The sequence below is a fragment of the Schistocerca gregaria genome, chromosome 3 (assembly GCF_023897955.1).
Source record: "Schistocerca gregaria isolate iqSchGreg1 chromosome 3, iqSchGreg1.2, whole genome shotgun sequence".
NCBI classification, from domain to species: domain Eukaryota; kingdom Metazoa; phylum Arthropoda; class Insecta; order Orthoptera; family Acrididae; genus Schistocerca; species Schistocerca gregaria.
In genome coordinates, this window is record NC_064922.1 from 168,004,249 (window position 1) to 168,025,389 (window position 21,141).

At 37.0% G+C, this 21,141-nt stretch overlaps 1 protein-coding gene across 3 annotated transcripts in view; it reads left to right on the forward strand.

Annotated features, from left to right (window-relative positions):
* Positions 1-21,141, forward strand: part of LOC126355778 (tyrosine-protein phosphatase Lar) — a 1,814,905-nt gene that overhangs the window by 1,726,697 nt on the left and 67,067 nt on the right. For all 3 annotated transcript variants that reach the window (XM_050006182.1, XM_050006183.1, XM_050006184.1), the window contains 3 exons: positions 3,044-3,177; positions 3,847-3,997; positions 12,481-12,780. In XM_050006182.1, the coding sequence (XP_049862139.1) occupies positions 3,044-3,177; positions 3,847-3,997; positions 12,481-12,780 (585 nt within the window). The remainder of the gene's footprint in view (positions 1-3,043; positions 3,178-3,846; positions 3,998-12,480; positions 12,781-21,141) is intronic.

Below are 21,141 nucleotides of genomic sequence, written 5' to 3' on the forward strand. Positions count from 1 at the left end.
GTAGATGTAGATGTAGATGTAATTTGGAGAACTGTAACCAATTTCAAAAGTCATTTCCATGAAGCTGCCGATAGATCGAAATGTGAAGAATGTGAATGGCATCGGAATGTAGAATTCACAAAACTGTCCTATGCTTGATTCCAGTAGCAAAGTCAAGCTGCCTTGTAGTGACATGTGGCTTGAGTCCTACTGCTGCTATAATCGTAGATCCATTTTTTTCATCAGTCACAGCTCTTTTTCATTGGTGTATTATGTTCTTCACACTTCAAGTTCCTTGAAATCTGTCTCTAATATTTTCAAAGACAGAGCGTGAAGGTTTGGCACAATCAAGATAACTTTCAGCATGCAACCATATTGGTACTCGGACAGTCTGGCGACATTTACCATAAATGAAAAGCATATTCACTTTTTGGCCTGTTGTAAACATTATAAAAGTCTGAACAACTTCACAGTCAACTAGTCTCTCACTAAAATAGCAGAATAAAGACTGGTAGGCTTCAATTAACAGGGAAAGACACGAACTGTACCTCAGTAAGGTGTTTAATTATATGTGGGAGGATCAGAATGTAACATACAATAATTTTTTCTCCCCTGGCCAGTGAATGGTGACAAGCTTAGATCACTTAATGCATTAAACCACAAAAGTACATGACGTTCTGAAAGGAATTGTCACTGGTGATGGGTTGTGGGCATACACTACATGCCTCAACCAGGCAGGCCTCTATGGGCAGGAAACATGCTGGTTCCCCAGTATGAAAAACATTCCTAGTGACTCAGTCTTCCAGGAAAGTGCTTGTGACATGGACTTTGCTTAACATGGAACTGCTGTGAATGCTGCAACCTACATTAAAACTTCAGTTAATTTGCATCGTGCCCTTCATGACAAATGCCACAGTGTTAATGCTGATGGCATCAAACTTCTTTATGACAATGCTCACCCCATGGCGCTGCTCATGGTCATAGGAAAATTGCAAATTTGGGTGGGAGGGACTCCATCATCCACCATACAATCCAGACATTGCACCATCAGGTTTTCATCTGTTTGCTCCCAAGAAGAAATTCTTGGCTGGCCAACACTTTGTGACAGATGCAGAAGTGAAATCAGTGGTCTGGAGATGGCTGTACTCTAACCAAATGAAGAGGCCAATATGAAACTGGTAACATGATAGGAGAAGTGTGTCGAGAATGTTGATGACTTTGTAGAAAAGTAGGTAAAAGTTGTAAGTTCATTTGTGATTTTTTTGTTTTGTTACCTCGTAAACATTTTGCCAATAAAATTTTTGTTTGTTATTTTCTGATTTACCCTGTATTTGATACAGAAAAATCAGAAATTTGTGGGACCTCTTCACCTGACGATGAGACAGTGGTTTTATGGTGCTGTTATCTTGTTGTTATTTTATTAAATTCCACATGTGTTATGTAATTGAAGTCCTCTTTGGAAGCTGTTTCCTATGCTAAACAAAGAGTACATTGTTCCAAAAAAGTTATTGTCATAATTTGTGAGTTATAAATGTTTAAATTACTAGTGTACATCACAAAATTCACCAAATTGTCCATTATAACTTGATGACAAGCACACCTTGATATATTTACTCTTTATGGATATCTTAGGGGTGACCTCAATTTGTAATAAGAATAAAAAGAATTCAGATACTGCTATTTAAGCATGCATAGTGCTTACCAGTTCACAGTATCTTATCCATTATGGCAAAGGTAAGCATTTCGCCAAGTAGTATGAGGACTGGGGCAAAAGTCATTGCAACTATTTTGTTTACTAGCAGATACCAGCCAGATTGGGAAATGCAACTCATGAAAGGACAAGGTGGGAACTAGATGTGTGGACACTGAAGAACATGCGAACATCGTGCCTCACATAGTTATTACAGTAGTGTACAGGAAAATACTAGTTTCATGGTGCAAAATGATTAAGCATAGCACACATACAAGTGACCTGACAGAACTGGATTTAAAGGCCCTCAAAGTAGTCCCCTGCAATATTTACCACATGTTTTCAATTGTGTGGTAAGCACTTAACATTATCTACATAACCATTTGGTGCACCATGTCAGAATTTGGTCACCTGTTGTTGCACAGCATTGTGAGTGCCCTCTTGTGTCACAAACTGCCTTCCATATAGTTTCCTTTACCTTTCATATGACATCAAAGTCACAGGGCGAAAGGTCAGTGGAGTACAGTGGGTGCTCCACTTCTCCCCATCCCCAGCACTGCTGTTGCTGCCATAAGCACCCTGCTTTATGTGGTTTTGTGGCGTCATGCAGTATGATTGCACTGTGAAATTCTCTCAGAGTTCTCCCTTGGAGAATGGCTGTTTTGATGTATGAGTACTACTCAACACAGGGTACTTCCATGTCGCATGACACTCGCCACACAACTCTTTTCATAGTGCACTCTGTGCTACTACCAGCAATCACAGTTCCAACTGTTGTCAATACAACACTATGCCTGCATAGCTTGCATGCGTCAGATAGCAGTTTGTGACATGCTGGAAGAAAAATAATATTTGCAATTACTTTTGCTCCAACCCTCATATATAATATTTTAAAGAAGGTGCATCAAATGTAAGTCAGTATATCTAACTAATTAATGGAAAATCTCATATAAAGATGTGAAACACTTACTAACAAAGAGATAGAGGGGCTGGCCAGTACTTACCTCAGCTCAATACAGCCGATAGAAACACAAAAAACAACCGAAAATTTAAGTTCCTAGCTTTCGGAATAAATGTTCCTTCATCAGGGAGGAGAGAGGGGAAAGAAAGGGAAGAAGGGAAAGCGGATTTAGTTATCCACAACCCAGGTTATGAAGCAACAGGAAAAGGAAAACAGGGAGGGTAGCAAGGATGGAGGCATGGTTGTCAGAGGGAAGCTAGGAACTTAAATTTTCGGTTGTTTTTTGTGTTTCTATCGGCTGTGCTGAGCTGAGGTAAGTACTGGCCAGCCCCTCTATCTCTTTGTTAGTAATTCAGTATATGACAGTTATACCTCCTGGCTCTCATTGCTGAAGTGAATTTCTTCATTTTCAGTTCCGAGTCAGCCTAGCAATCTGCGTGTGAGTGATATTGGAGAAACATCAGTTACACTTCTTTGGAGCAAGCCTTCCCATTCGAGTGAAAATATCGTTAGCTATGAGCTGTACTGGAATGATACATATGCGAAGGTAGGGTATTTCCAAAAAGATTTGATTTTATCGTATATGTGTTTATTGACAGTTGCTTCTGAATACATGGGTGTTTTACATTTGAACATATGCCTTATAGCTGAGGATTATAAGTCTGTAATATATAAATGGCCTTACATTCTGAAGTAATACAATGCATAGAACACAATAGAAGATAACAAAATTCTAAGTTTACAAATCCCCAAGTGTTCTTCTTCCAGGATTAAAAGAAGAGAACAAAACATTTCAAGGGTGTAAAACATAATATTGAGACTGACCCGCCATTTAAAACAATGTATCATTAGAGAGAGAACAATGGAAGTTTTTTATTTCAATTATTTGGCATTTATATTGCTGTACATATGATTTCATGAATGATTTTCCTCTCAGCTATGTATTTTAATGCCATCCCTTGAATTATCTTTCTCCAGTAAGTCTTCAGTGGCATTATAATACACCTAGATCTATAACACAATATGGATCTACAACACATTTGTGGATCTCTTTATCACATTGTCACCTATAATTTTGGAAGCATAGAGATTTTCTTTTCTTAGGTAATTGTTTCTTTACCAGGTTATTGCAGCCTCCAGCTTTACTTTCTAGTTACTAACAGAATGAAATGTTCCTCTTTGATGTTGTTTATTAATTGCTCGGTTTTATTTCCAGGAGAGGAATCATAAACGAATCCCAGTAGTAGAGAATTTTACATTAACTGGGCTGTATCCTAACACATTGTATTACGTGTGGCTAGCAGCACGCTCGCAGAGGGGTGAAGGCGCGACCACGCCTCCAATACCAGTGAGAACGAAGCAGTATGGTAAGCCACACAGTGCTCAGACTATGTTCCTTTTAAAGTCCCCTCATTTACCTTCAGGTCCTCTCCCTGCTGATCAGATCTTTTCATTCTGGAATATATCTCTTATGAGATAAATCATATGTGCACAAGTTTTAAAAAAGCACAGGTAAGTTTTTGTAAATGCCAGTATCATTCACTGTTTTGCACATAGATTGAAAATGAGCAGTCTCACTTCAGTATATTGTTGTTTATACAGACAGAGCAAGTTTTATACAGAGCACATAATGCATTACAGCACATTCTGTTGCAGTATAAGCCCACAAGCAAAGCATAAGTAAAGACACATTGCCTACCACCTGTACTTCTTATTCGTAAGTGAGTCATCTGTAAGATGATCAATATTTTAAAATATATGCTGTTACTTATTCAGAATCGTCTCATTGTATGAAGATAAATTTTGAATCCTATTGAGACACACATTTTCCCAATTCAGTTGTGCAGAATTTATGTAATAACAAACAATATTGTGACTGACAATGGAAGATTCTGCCAGCATTTGGAAAATATTACAGATGGTTCATTTTTAATGAGTAGCACTGTAGCACTTAATACTTTTTATTCACTGTAATACTCAGCTAGCTGAGTGGATTGGTTCTGTTTATATTCACTTTGTATGTGTATTGTAACATCACAAGCATTGCATGCTTCCAGATTGGGAATGTTTGATAAATATCACACATATTATATACAAAAACTTTATTTATTACTTATCGTTCTCATTATTTATCATTATTGTTCAATGGCTTAATTTTCACTGTTCCAGCACAGCCTATTTCTTAACAGTATTTGTCACAACATTGCACCAGTTCTGCACTGTTTATATTCACTGTGCATTTTGAGTGCACCTTTCCTGAAAGTTACCGTATAGTCTCACTCACACTATTTACGTTAAGAGTGTGAGAGTGCGTGAGTGTGCGTGTGGACTGCACATGAGTCACCAAATTTATATTTACCACCCATTTTTTTAATGGTCAGTGGCAAATGCAAGATGCTGGATATGCACCATGATTTTTTTGGGTGCTCAGTTTTTTCCTCTCTTGTTCTTACTCCATATTAGACATTACGTACACCTAGCTCTAACAGTATATGGAAACTATAGTTCATTTTGTTTTTTGGGATAATCTGATTTCTCTCATCTGCTTTTAAAATTACTTTTTTAATTTTTTATGTCATTTTGTTGTAAAATAGTGTTTGTTAGGCAAAAATGAATCTAGTTGTAATGAATTCCAAATCCATAAACTTGTAATTAATTGTGGAGAAACAGTGAAATTTTTGTTGTCAGACAGAACATTTTTAACTTACAATTTAAAATTAAACCATAGATACCTGAAAGAAATCTGTCTGACACACAGGGCCCAAGATGGAACTAAATAAATAGACTAGTATGAAATGACAGTGCTTTTTCCTTACATTGAAAATACTGTGGAGACCATAAAATGATTTTAAAACAATCAAAGTTTAAATTTTTACCAAGAAGTCTTACTTCACTTAAAAAACAAAAAACTACCAACATTAGCCTTTCCCAAGTCTACTTCATACAATTCAAAGTTAATCTGTGTCCATAGGCATCTGCAAGGGAGAAAGGAGGGGCCACATAATGGCCCTGCATCTCCCCCTCTTGGAATCTGGAGGACAAAGCTTTTATTAATTTCAGAATACTCATGTACATCTAGAAGTGAATGTATAACCATCAGTTTTCTGGGATATATTTGTAATATGTTTTTTTGTGTTACTTGTAAAATGTAGGTCTTTTGATTGACATGTCTTTTGCCAATTTTGGAGTGTTGCCCCCATCTCTTTACCCCATCTACCAAGATTAATTTCTGTGGACACCTATATCTGTGTCCAGGTATGAGCTCAAGGCATACTGGCCATTTCTAATGAGAATCAATAGTTCACTGATCTACCTGATTTCGACTTCTTGTGTGTATATTCCCTGGGGTACAGTTGGCTGTTGATTGTTCAGTTGTAATGGGACTACTTCATGTAATTAAGAAGAGATGTGGCAGCCTCAATTTGCCATCAGCTAAAACATTTATCTGGTAGCTTACAAGCATGTCATATTACATCTCATCTTTTCCTGACTCAAGGATCTGAAAAATTCCCTAGGTCTGGTGAGTAGAGTTCTAATGGGGAATCATCTTGTGTGAATACTCTTTCAATTTTTAATTCTTCATTATCCTGATGAAGTGTAATGGAAGCTGTCACATTGACAGATATATTTTGAGTGTATTAATGTGAATTGCATCAGTATCCTGTTTCACGAGAGCTGTTGATATCTTAGACCATAGATGATATAGACAGTGCGTGACATCATAATAGGGAAACTAGCATTTTGATCAGCTGACTGATGGTCTCATCCATTTGCAGGTGTCTTCTGGAATACTGTCCAGTTTATCTTTATATAAATTGTAGTATTTACAGTAAATGTTACTTTATTGCAACAGGGGAGTCTTGGGTAGTATTTGGTTGCAAAGAGGAAGTAAGGCACTGTAACGAAAAAAAAAAAAAAAGGATGCATCATGAAGGTATTATCTGAATGGGATGGAAACCGGTGATGTGTTGTACATATACAGATGAACAAATAATTACAATTTCAGAAAAATCGGGTGATTTATTGAAGCGGAAGAGCCTTACAAACTGAGCAAGTCAGTACCATGTAGGTCCACCTCAGGCCCTTATGTGAGCAATTATTTAGCTTGACAATCATTGGTAGAGTTGCTGGATGACCTCCTGAGGCATGTCATCCCAAATTCTGTCCAACTGACATGTTAGGTCGCCAAAATTCCGAGCTGGTTGAAGGGCCCTGCCCATAATGCTGCATATAGATCCAGAAACGTTGCTGGTCAAGGTATGGTTTTGTAAGCTTGTGAAGGTAAGCTGTAGAAGCTCTCACCATGTGCAGGTGGGCATTATCTTACTGAAATCTAAGCCCAGATGACCTGACATGAAGGGCAAAGAAATGATGCATAGAAGATTATCCACTGCTGTCCAAGCAAGGCGCCTTGAGATATGTCTTCATCCTGGAATCTCATTGACTGGAGTAGAGTTGTCTTCAGTGGTGAGTCTGGCTTTGAATTGAGCCCCAGTGGCAAGAGAAGATGTGTCTGGAGCCTTGAATAAATCATCTAGTTTTTCTGAAAATGTAATCATTTTTTTGTCTATACATGTAAGTCTCATCTACTGGTTCCCACACCATTTGGATAATCCCTTCATGGAGTGTCATTTTTTGTGTCTTAAGAGTGTATTTTGTACCACAAACAGCCCCTGTAGTTTCATAAAGTTCCGATAGGTGTTGGCTCTATATGTAGTGCTGGTGGTACTGTGCCGCTAAAGCGGAGTTATTGAACACAGTTTTCCGAAATTCCTTCACCAGGGAAGACGAATGGAATATTCCAGAATTTGAAACACGAACAGCTGCTAGCGTGAGTTTCTTAGAAGTAGATACCTTAGGGGTTGAGAAGCAACTCAAATCGCTTGATACGGGCAAGTCTTCAGGTCCAGATTGTATACCGATTAGGTTCCTTTCAGATTACGCTGATACTATAGCTCCCTACTTAGCAATCATACACAACCGCTCGCTCAGTGATAGATCTGTACCTACAGATTGGAAAATTGCGCAGGTCGCGCCAGTGTTTAAGAAGGGTAGTAGGAGTAATCGATCGAACTACAGACCTATATCATTGACGTCGGTTTGCAGTAGGGTTTTGGAGCATATACTGCATTTAAACAGTATGAATCACCTTGAAGGGAACGATCTATTGATACGTAATCAGCATGGTTTCAGAAAACATCGTTCTTGTGCAACGCAGCTAGCTCTTTATTCGCTATCAACAGGGGATATCAAGTTGATTCCGTATTTCTAGATTTCCGGTAAGCTTTTGACACCGTTCCTCACAAGCGACTTCTAATCAAGCTGCTAGCCTATGGTGTATCATCTCAGTTGTGCTACTGGATTGGTGATTTCCTGTCAGGAAGGTTGCAGTTCGTAGTGATAGATGGCAAATCATCGAGTAAAACTGAAGTGATACCAAGTGTTCCCCAGGGAAGCGTCCTGGGACCTCTGCTGTTCTATATAAATGACCTGGGTGACTATCTGAGCCGTTCTCTTAGGTTGTTCGCAGATGATGCTGTAATTTACTGTCTAGTAAGGTCATCCGAAGACCAGTATAAGTTGCAAAGAGATTTAGAAAAGATTGCTGTATGGTGTGGCAGGAAACTTAGAAGATGCAACAAGCCCACTAAAGAGACAGCTTACACTACACTCGTTCGTCCCCTGTTAGAATATTGCTGCACGGTGTGGGATCCTTACCAAGTGGGATTTATGGAGGACATGGAAAGGGTGCAAAAAAGGGCAGCTCATTTTGTATTATCACATAATAGGGGAGAGAGTGTGGCAGATACGATACGCGAGTTGGGATGGAAGTCATTAAAGCAAAGACGTTTGTCGTCATGGCGAGATCTATTTACGAAATTGCAGTCACCAACTTTCTCTTCCAAATGCGAAAATATTTTGTTGAGCCCAACCTACATAGGTAGGAATGATCATCAAAATAGAATAAGAGAAATCAGAGCTCGAACAGAAAGGTTTAGGTGTTCGTTTTTCCCGCGCGCTGTTCAGGCGTGGAATGGTAGGGAGATAGTATGATTGTGGTTCAATGAACCCTCTATCAAGCACTTAAATGTGAATTGCAGAATAATCATGTGGATGTAGATGTAGCCTTCAAAATGGAATCTGCAACAAGAGATGTATTCCAAAAAGAGAGTTGTCACTTTGTTTCTTTTGGCAGTAAACCAGAACATTGCAAGGTATTCATAGGCACTGGCAGAACATCTACAGAGACCTGACCATGAACAAAAGCACACTTTGTCATTGGGCAAGGCATGTGCCATCATTGCAACAAGGTAACGCAAACCTATCCAATCTCCCATGCACCAGCCAGCCGGATAGAGATGTGACTCATATAATATTGAGAGATGTGGACACTCTGACCTGAAGTGATCGATGGACCGCAGTCAGACATCTCGCTGCTCAGCTGGACATCTCTGTTGGTAGTGCTGACACACTCGTCTACCAATTGGGATACTCAAAGGTGTGTGCCCACTGTATTCCTTGCTGCCTAAAAGAAGACCATAAACTGCAACAGAGGATCATCTGTTCGGAATTGCTTTGCACATTACAAGACCGAGCACGACAATTTACTGTCTAACATCGTCATAGGCGATGAAACATTGGTTCATCATTTTGAACTAGAAACAAAATGGCACCGTGCCATCTCTCCTCTGAAGAAAAGGTGAAAGCCACATCCTCAGCCAGTAAAGTCATGGTGATGGTCTTCTGGGACTTTGGAGGGGTTATTCTGTTTGATGTCCCCCTTCATGGTGCAGTTGTCAACTATGAAATGTATTGTGCTACCCTCAGGAAATTAAATAAACGACTTCAACATGTTTGTCACCACAAAATTGCAAACAAAATCTCCTTCTCTGGGGCACACAAGGCACCACACAAGACTGCACTCCCAAGAGGAACTCACAAAACTTCATTGGACTGTTCTGCCTCATCCGTCCTAAAGCCCAGATCTCACATCTTCTGACTTCCATCTGTCTGGCCCAATGAAGGATGCACTCTGTGGGAAGCAGTATGTGGATGATGGTGGGGTTATTGATGCAGCAAAGTGTTGCCTACAATATTGACCACTAAAGTGATACCATGTGGGCATACAGGTCCTCTCATTAAGTTGGCATAAGGTCATGACATTGAACAGAGATTATGTTGAAATATAGGATTTTTGTAGCCAAAAGCGTGGAGAATAATATAGTGTATTGGTATCCCGAATAAAACTAACGTACTTTCATAAAAGAAGTGTTGCGTTACTTATTGAACGTCCCTAATAAAAACAATTGTAACTGTCAGCTTCACTTTGGGTAGTCTGTAATGGTACAAATGTATGTTTTTAACCACTGTCACATGACTTACATGTTGGTTTCAAACCTTAACACATCAGAGATAGAGGTGTGCACTGTCTATATGTATCTTTGGTTTAAGGTTAGTATGGCTCTCCATGAAACAGAATGAAAATCAAACTCATAACAAGTTTTGTTATTTCATTCATGGCTTGCAAATGGTCTCTTGTGCTAAACATATTTCTCAAACCAAATTGTTTTCTTTTCCTGATTAAAAGCAATTATTTTTGTGTTATCATTTTGGCAAGTAAATAGTGCATTAAAGAGAAGAGCCTGTTAGGTCTATAGCTTTGTATGTCTTGTCTGTCTCATTTCTTCTCAGGCAAAGCAACTGCAGCATTGTTCCGGTTTTGGGTAAATGTCTGCCTCCTTAGGTAATGTTGAAATATTTTTGCAATAATTTGTATTGCAATACCATCGTCTCCAGGTGCCTTTCATTTTTCATTCCTTGAATGGCTTTATACTCCTCATATAGGATTTTCATGTAATGGCATGGTTTCCATGTATACTTTGTGTGCATCCGTGCAATTTCTTGAACTTTATGGATTTTTAAAGAGCTAACTGAATGCTTGAGCAATTTTCACTCTATTGTTAGTTACTGTGCTATCTGTCAGTCGATGAATTTGATTTCTGTCAATGAAGTTAGTTCTGCTATGTAGAAAGCATTGTCACTTGATAGTGAAGACAGTAGGCACATGGCAGAACTCAGAAGAACTGTACTCAGTATACGAGTCTTCAGAACAAGAAACAGCTTCTGACAAACAGACGTATGAGTATTAAAGTAGGGAAGAATTCATCAGAACATTTGTGTGGTATGTTTTGTTATATGACTGTGAAACAGGTGTCCCAATGGAACAGGATATAAAACACATAGAAGCAATAGAAATGTGGATGTGAAGAAAGATGCTGAAAGTAAGCTGGAGAAGGAAAAAGTTGAGCGAGTCCTCGAGGAGGTAGATGAAACAAGGAATTGGCCACTTGGTCACTACTGTAGTAAAGAGGGAAACAAAATTGTTTAGCCATCTTGATGAATTCTTGATGACTATGTTGGAAGGAAAGTTTTTAAGGAAGAGGAAGACTATGAAGAATCATCTGAATTCTGTGATGGAAGGGTTTAAATTTAATCAGTAATCCAGACTGAAATTTAAATGCTCTGCAGAGGAGGGCCTAACTTTTAGAAGATGATGGTGATGACATTTCTGTTTTGTTTTATCATTCCCTTATTGTTATCTAGTTTCTGTCTTCCTAAATTGTGATAGGATATTCTCAGATCATCTCAAAGCTATTTTTAAACTGTTTCATTTTATCCAGCAAACTCTGACATATTCCTTTTATTGTTTGTGTGTAGCTCTTTACTCTTCTTTAGTGTTTTGTTCAGTCACTTTTATTAGTCATTTCAACAATACACAGCATTTTTCGTAATGTGTATTTTTCCTCTATATAAATATAACAGCCTGTTATTAAGTGTCTGTAATATTATACAGCAAAAGATATTTGTAGAGAACCTGAAGTATTTGTCATGATCAGTTGCTATCTGCATTGTAAAACTAATAAAGAAACACGTAAAAGAAAGTGAAGTTAAAAATATATGAGAGAAGAATATGACAAAACAATTTTAGCAAGTGGAAGAAAGACAGATGTTTAATACCATGTGTCAGAAATACACAATACAAATGTAAAAGCTGTCAGAAGAAACAGAAAGCAGTCTCTCTAAGAAAAAAAGAAATTTGAAAAAAGACAGTGAAGATGTTGGACACAAGTTGTTCTTACACAAGTTCACATTAAAGAAAAAAAGTGTAAATTTTTGAATTTTGTTTAATTTTTCATTACTTTTTACTTTTATGTTACGCTGATTTTGTTTTGGCTCTTTGCTTCTTTTGTTTTATTTGCTTCATCTCTTTTGTAGTACATCCTACATACAGAGAGATATTTTAAGCATTGCTATCCTCCTTGAGTCAAGGGTTTTAAAAAACTACCCATATATTTAGGATTTTAGAGTAACATAAAAGCTTTTTGGAGGGCAGATGATGTAAAAAATGTTTTTATACTCAATGTGTACATGAACATTTATTAGATTTTTTGTTTTGTTTCCATATTGTTCCATTAGTTTTTAATGTGGCTTAGTAAGAGTTTATTATTTTTTTATACTTTATTTATCAGCAGATGAAGTTATCAGATTGTCCACATAGTATGTAAATGACAGTTACATAGATTATTTACATTTATGAAAAAGAAAACAACAGAACATCCTTTCCAAAGACATTAACATCTCCACAGACTGGAACACTTAACAGTTACACCTGACCTCCTTCCATCATTTATCTACCTCTCCAACCCTCTATTGGTATGATACAGTGTATTCCAAACCTATTCCCATATCCTGTACCTGCAAAGGCATAGCTGTGCTAGAAAGTCAGGTGCAATTAGAAGGCTAGGCAGAGTCCAAGAGGCCACATAGCGAGAGCCCTGTCTGAACACAGTGCCAGGTGCGCCCCCACAGAATGTGCGCGGCGAGGCAGTGGGTCCGACATCGATACGTGTCACGTGGGATCCACCGCCAGCAGACCGCAGCAACGGCCGAATCGTCTACTACAAGCTGCAGGCAGTGGAGGCTGGCCGTTCAGACTCCGAAGCACATGTCATCACCCTGCAGGACAACACTTCATTCACTCTGGACGAGCTCAAGCGATGGACCGAGTACCGCATCTGGGTGTTGGCTGGAACCAGTGTGGGAGATGGACCGAGCAGCTACCCCATCACAGTCCGTACCCACGAGGACGGTACGTAACTGCAGGGTGGCGGCGTGCACTGGTGGCGGGCTCTCTCTGTCTCTTTTTCTCTCTGTTTCATTTCTCTTCAGTTCATTGGGTGTGCGAACAGAATAGCCTTGCGTATATTACAGTTTGTATTGTTGGAGAGTGGATTATTTTTTCATGTGCTGATTGGTATTTGACTAATTAATATTATTACTTTCACAGTGTCAATAACATTTTGTTGCATACTTATTCAAAAGTATAGGGATACCCAAGCAGTTTGTAGTACTTGACTGCTGTGCTGGTCAGACGTCACTTATTATCCAGATACTTGATGTTGTGTAATTCCACGCATCCTGTATTTTCATGGAAGTATGCAATAGTCTTATAAAACGCCCCAGTTTCTGCTTGATTTCTCTCATTATCTGTAAAAGGACATGTTACTATAAAGCATTATTAATTTACAAACCAGTATTTGATTGCTATGTTTTGCAGTTGACATGCAGTTTATGTGGAAACAGTGCAAAGTGTTATTTGTTCCATTATTAAGGGTATTTCTTTAATAGTGTTCAAGCAATATGGCATGCCTTAGCAATGGTCCAACAGTGGTCAACCTGAGAAGTTTTCATTCTTATTTTGTCAGTGCAACTTGACCCCCTGCCAACCCTCCTCCCCCCCTCCCCCGCATCATCCTCTCCTCGCGGTAGTAAAATGCATAAATGATCTGTGTAATGGATTGAATATTTTGGTTTGTGACATATCATGTAAATCCAGTTATAACTACATGATCTCACTGATCTATGCGTGTTGATATGATCTGCCTGTATTTATTCAAAATCACATGTTTTATAAATGTTTGATTTGATGGTTACTGTTTTTGCTCTTTTAATTTAATTTTAATGAGTGAAACTTATTTTCTTCTCTTTCTCACTTGACATACAGTTAAATTCCTGACACTATGAAATAGAATGAAATGTGAAAACAAGTAAATTACCATAAATTTAGTTTCTGGTTGTTTGCATAATCATTCAATCTCCAAAAATATTTGTGAGTGGAGTTTGATTGTTTCTCCAAAGTCCAATATCATTCTGTCTGTAGTTCCTTCCGTTAGTATTGTTGCTCTGCTGTATAATTTAGTTAAAATAGACTACAAAAGCTACTTCTGTTCACACACCCTTTTTTAGAGTAATTACCAAGACAAGTTAATATTTTGAAGGTGTCCAGGTGTAAAAAATAACATAAATGTTAATAGTGTAGGGAACTGACAGGTTTCTTTTCTTGAATTCTCAGTTAACTCAATAATTATATGTCATAGTCATGTGCCTGAAAAGAATCTGAAAAAAAGCAGTTGAGATTAATCAAAAAGATAAAATTCCTTAGCCCTCCTTGTTCCTGACATGATTTTAATGCCTTTTGAATTATTATCACCTTACACCTTGCCCACAACTCCATCATGAGGACTCAAACCATCATTACCTATTTCCACTGATCATGTAACAATTCAAGTATTCATACCTCTTATTATACTCTGATTCAGAGACACATTTTAAATACTAGTACAGTATTTCTCATTCTTACAGATAATTTTTGGAAACATAATAATTTTTACTGTAGGCTCAGTATTTTTGATACTATCAATATATTTTCTTGTAAACTATTTTTGGAGTACTTTTTGATACTAATGTTTATAACATTTTTGAAATATATTACATTTTTTGTGTGTGTGAGTGTATGGGAAATCCGTAACATTTTTTGTGAGGGTTATATCGAGGAAAGATACAAAAAAAACTATTTTGCTAATTGTTTTCTTTTTTCTATTTTGAACAAATGGAGGTCTTCCAGCCACTGGAAGAGGGAGAGGTCTATGGCTTGTATATTAATTTTTAATAATCACTGTCATTTGCCTTCCCCATTTTTGCATTCCGAAAATAGGATTTACAAGTAAATGGAAATGACTGTGTGTTGTTTAATGGCCCAGTTTCTTTTCTATAATTGTATAGAGCAGTTAAATCACTCACTCTCACATATTTGTATTGCCCTTGCTTTCACTAGCACACTAAAATCACGTGAATGTTTTTGAAAAAAAAAATTATCACATACAGCACAGTTTTTGCCTTTGTTTTCCAGTACTTATTGATTTTAGATTTTTTTGTTGCTTTCTGTTTTGATTACATTTTACTGCACATTGTGTATTTATAGATTCACATTTTACTGCATGTTGTCATTGTAAGTTTCCCTTTCCATTCACAGTCCTCAGTTTTCCTCTCCTTTACCTTCCTTTATAATATGATCAGTTTCTCTTAAGGCCTTAACTTAGGCAACGCATATGTGTTGCACTGTTGTCATTCACCTAGGCACTTATCTGGCACTTTATTTTACTGTGATTGACTTTGCACCAATGATTTAAGTTTCTTTTTGAACTCACTATTGTGTAATGTATATTGCCAATGTGTGTAATGTGTGTACGTGCGTGCGTGTGTATTTAATTTTGATTTTCTTTTGTGCTGTAAGTATTCATATTGATGCTGCTCTTTGTTTTTATTTGTCTGGCATTAAACAGCCAGTGAAAATTCACTGTTACTTACAATGTGTGCATATTTTTCATTAATATGTGAACTTACAGCACATATCACTTTGCACTGCTATATTTGAGGTACTTATTAGAATAGTCATTCACTGTTGTATAGAAGTCATGTGCCACAAGTACTGAGCAGTGATCTTTGCATAGCTCTCAGAATGTCTTCACATTCCTTAGCACAAACACAAGTTTATTGGAATGGTCTTCCTAAAAATTTTGTTCATCTATTACCTTAATTGCAAAGCTATCTTTCTCAACCTGTCATATAACCACAAATACAGTTTTCTACAACTATTGCAAGTTTTCTGGTCAATTTGGTCTTGTAGACACTAGCTTTTCACAAAAACACTATTAAACACACTAATAACCTGTTACTAGACATCATTATTATTTGTGGAGACATGACCGTCTTTTATTTTTAGTCTCTTTGTACTTGTAAAACTTTCACATTACCACATTTGAATACCAATACACATCTGTACATGATTGGCACTATCCCTCAAAAATCTGATGGTGTAAAAATGAAGTATTAATTTATTACTCTCCTAACTTGTTGAAACATTGTGCATGGTTTGACAGCAATTTTCTCACTTTATGAAGCAGTATCATAATGCTTTTTGTTCTTTAAAGGAAATGCTACCCTCCTGTCAAATTAAACCTGTTTATGGAAATACTGGTGCAAATTAAACAAGGCACTTGTGCAACAAATTTTAGATGTGGAATGTATGGATCTGATTCAATGACCAGTGTATACATATTCACAAAATTTGTACTAAATTATGAAAAAAGATTTAGTGTATTTGTTATTTATTTCAGCCTTGTATTCAACGCAGTCATTAGAAATAATTTCTAAAGTATCCCACATACGCAGTAAAATATTGGTCTTTCATTAAAAGCAGTATGAATATAAAAGTCTTACACAAAATAATTATTTACAATAAGTAAAAAATAACTTGTGGAAAATTACATAATTTAATGACAAAGTTGCTTACAGTTGGGTTTATGAATGGAAAAGTTAAGAAAGAAATAATACTGAATTGAATCAGATTATCTTTAGCTTATGGTGTGATGTGTCTTAACACTACTAAGAGAAAGAGTTTGTTAAACAGCAGACAGTGAACAGATTAACCCAGTTCAAGTGTGCTTGTTGTATCACATATAAGTTAGACTTTTATTGCTTGCACTGTGAAGAGACTGAATGAAAAGTCTTATGAAGAGTCCCAGTCTAGCAAACAGTTTAAAGTGATCTGACAAACAAACATCAGTGTGTAGATAATGAACATCTTACTCTACAAGTGAATGAAACTTCTGCATACCAACAACTCCTTATGGCTTTTCACAGTATGTAATATTGTAAAAAATATAGTAAAGGAAGAAGGTAAAGATATATTAGCAGGATTGATTAGGACAATTTAAGTTATAGATTTATTCATTGAAAAGAAAGAAAAGCAGAGAAAAGAACATAAATATTTCAGTTATAGAGGGAAATCTAATAAAAGTAAGTGAAACCTAAGATAAAAAAATTGAGATAGATAAAAATCTGAAAATTAAAAAAAAGGAATCCTTATATAAAAATTTAATCAAAATGAACAGCCCTGGGTCAATACATGTTTGTAAGCTTGGCTACCATGTTAATTTCTTGTGACCAAGGTCATTTGCTTTTGTTTCTCTGTATATTTTTTCCTTCTTCTTCTTCTTCTTCTTATTATTATTATTATTCTTGCTACACTGAGTATTATGAACATTAGCTCCAACCTTGTTGTGGCTCTTGACCTCTATATCATACCATTACATATATTGTAGTAGGCACTGACACAATCACATACATTCTTGATATTTTCTTAATTTTAAAATTTTCAGTATTGCCTCATTATTATTATACACTTACGGTCACTTAAAAAGGGAATTGTCAGTGGTAACTGAAGCTGGTTTAATTATCTTTGTTTAACTGCCTTTTTTAGTGCATTTTCTATTTCTCCATTCAATCTTTGCAAAGTAATAGAACCATGAGTGAAGAAGATTGGTGCATTACACCTCCCACTGGTGTGTACACACTGACATACACTAAATGTATGAACAATGAGGCCTATGCTTTGCCATTGGCTCTGCCTGATGTGTTCAGTATGGCTGCTGAAGGCCGTACAATCCATGGTAGTCTGTATCTGTGTAATAAAGTCAGTGTGCTGATGCCCCATTGTATACTCTACAAGGAAGCTGTAGCTACATAACTCTTGCACTCAATGCCTTAAATCATGCCTCTTTATGTTAATCCAATTTTAATTTTCTTCCACATCATGGTCGCCACACTTAATTTTCCTGACAATGAAAAATGACATGAAGATAATTGAAGAGTAAACAGGAGAAAGATCAGTACGATAAATAAAAGTCTTAAGAGGGATATAAACACTCAAAAGAAGAAGGGCAACAGCTTACCACACAGTTAAAGTGCTGAGTGGTAGACAGGTGCATAAAAAATCATTTGTTGCTAAGCTTTCAGACAATAACTGCCTGATTTGTAACAAACAAGGCAGACATAGGTAAATCTGTGTGGTCCAGCATTCCAGCCTGACTGGGTTGAGGATTGTGTCAGGTGGAATGTGTGAGAGGAACAAGATGGGGAGGAGAGCAACAGAAGGATGAAGGAAAGGGAATGTTAAGGCTAGAGGAGAGGCAGTAACAATGGAACGGGATAGGGATATGGCCCCTGCGAACTCAGTTTCAAACAGCTAGGGGAAACTGCATTGTGATACACAATGAAATAGGCTGTGTGGGCCAAGACAAGATGGAGGAGGAGAGGAGGACTGCATTGGAGACTGAAGAACAGATGGAATGTAGATGAATGAAGTAAGAAAAAAAGATGGGAAGCTGTTTGGAAGAGAATGCATGGCGACAGGAGTAGAAACTGGAGTGGGACAGGGGATAATGGAGATTAAGGCATGAGAAACTGCAAAATCATAGGATGTTTTGTAGGGATAGTTCCAGTTTATGCAATTTGGAGAAACTGATATTGTGAGAGAGAACTCACAGGCATGAGTTGAAGTCAGTTATGTTGTGCTCAGCAGCATTGGGCTGTCAACTCTTTTAATAGGTCACAGATTGGCAGTGGCTATTTATTACATTGGATAGCTGGTTGATGGTCGTCCCCACACAAAATGTTGTGTAGGAATTGCTCTGGAGCTGATATAAGAGGATATCCAATAGTGCTCACATAGTGTTGACCAGGGAAGAGCTTCCATAGTACTCTTTTTTTCTTGGTAGGTTTTGTTTGCCTATAGTGAGTTTTTCATCTGTTCCGATTTTTCCTTTTTTCTTTCTTCCTTCTTTCTTTATTTTCTTTTTCTTTCTTTGCTTGTTTTTCACAATTGTGGGTATCAAAAACAGTGTGTAGTTGTGAAATTTTGTTTTATGTTTGGTAAAAGATGACACTATGGGAAGAACTCAACTGTAAGTATATTTTCCTTGTTAAAAAAATAGTAACATGGTGATTGCTGATGAACCTCAATTTGGACATCTGTCAATAGACCATATAGATGAAAATGTTGAAAAAATCTATGAACTGGTTTTTGAAGACTCACAATGGACCATGACAGTAAATGGATTTTCTTAGGTTGAAACAGTGAATTTTAACAAAAAGTATGGGAGTGAGTAGGGTTGCTACCATATTTGTGCCCTGTGTTCTGACTGATCAGAAAAAGGAGCACTGGATGGTTTTAAAGGTCTAAATCAGCCCAGATCTGAAATACAGCAGTTAGTTTGGATGCAAATCCATACAAATAGAAGTGATTCACATAAGGGATTACTATTTTCAGTCAGAGTTCAAAATAGGAAACCAAAAAGTTGACTTGTCCTGTCTTGTCTGAATGAATAGTTAATTAACCACCAATTGACCAGGTCAACTTGAAGTTTATTACTGAGACTAAATTCAGCTAGGAAGTTCCCTGTGTACTAACTAAGTCCAACTGGAAATTTTCTGCCCATTAGCAGCAGAGTTCAATGAAGCTGTAGTCAATAGTGAAAGCAACAGCTTCACACTTGTGAAAGGCTTGTCTGCTCATTGAAGTTGAGAGCATCTAGAACTGCTCTGCATTTTCTATATGGAGGATCTGAGAAGGTTGCATGAACTGTGTGCCTTAAAAATACTCAACCTGTTGGAGTAGGGGTCTGGTTTCCCACCAACACAGCTGTATCATTGCACCAGTTTCTGGGCAAAAATGGCATGACCCCTGTTCCCCATGCCTCTTATTCACCTGATCTAACCATGTATGATTTCTTCTTGTTTCCACAAGTTGAGTAAGGGCATGGAAGGATACCAGTTTCATACAGATTTATTATCAACACTAATTGCATTATTTTTTTTAAATGACTGGTTACAGTTCAATATGAACAATCCTCAGCTATTAGCTGGATGGATTATTTGTGTAACTGGTACAACCAGATCTGAGGATGGTTCATATTGAACTACAACCAGTCATTAAAAAAAAATACATACTGCATCATATGTCCAGTAGCACAGCATGTAAGGACAAAATAAAACACTGAAAACAAAAAAATATATAAAGTCACTCCAGATCTTGGACTATTTAAGTAGTAGAAAAAAATATTGACAGTAAGCAAGTCAGTGATCAGTAAGAGACACTTAATAAAACATAGAAAAATGGAGCTTTTTAAATGTGTGGATTTATTTACCCTGTCATAATGGAAGGGAGATGAAATAGAAAAAAGGTGAAGTGAGGAGTCAGATTGAGAAAAATTAAACTTAGGACAACAGTAGTAGATCTACACACAAACGCATATGTGCACATAAAAGCATGCAAACATGTACACATGTGCACACACGCGAATGTGTGCACACACACACACACACACACACACACACACACACACACACACACACACACACACACACACTTGCTAAGTACCCTAGAAATGTGCTGCAAGTGATTGATTACTCAAAGATGACAGCTGAACTTCAAGACAATAAATAGGAATGTAGTAAAGTATAGAGCAGAACTTGAATTGAAGGAAAAAAATGTGGAAGTTAAGAACTAACTAAGATTCAGAAATGTAAATAAAAGAAAAGAAAACTGGATGTGTAAGGATACAGGGAAAAATTTGGTATAATAATAATAATAATAATAATAATAATAATAATAATAATAATAGGAATTGTTATTTTATTATAGGCACAAGAAAGAGGAAAATGGAAAAGAGGAAAAAATACAATGGGACAAACATAAGTACAGGGATGGAAAGATAGGGCTTGAAACAGATAAAAATAGGGGCCAATTTCCAAATTAAGAATTGTGGCTGGGTTAGCGTATTTGTATGGCTGAAGTGGTGAAACAAGTACCTAAGAACTTTATGTGTTCTACAAAATGCTTGAAAACAGGGTATTAGTTGTCATTGGGGTGTATAACTTGTCTGTGACTGCTGGTCATAGTACCCATAAAAAATGGTAGGACAAAAACTTACAGATAAATTAGTCGACTGCATATGTGCTCTTACAAGTTGCTCATTTGCAAGCCTCACAAAAATATAATAGGACCATTATTGTAATGTGAATGTATAATGGTGTAGCCACTAACATCACTTGTAACATAAGACTGTTATGAAAGATTCCATGAGGCAGTGTAGTCAGTATTGTGCCCTCTCCTGTGCAGTCACTTCTCTCAATTAAGATCAAAGACAAAAATTTTAATTAAATTGGAAAAAAATGTCATACCTTTTGACTGGAGGTGCATAGTTGCTAAATAGTCATAGCAGATATGAAGGAATAACTTCCTGAATGAGATGGTTGAAAAAAATCAGGT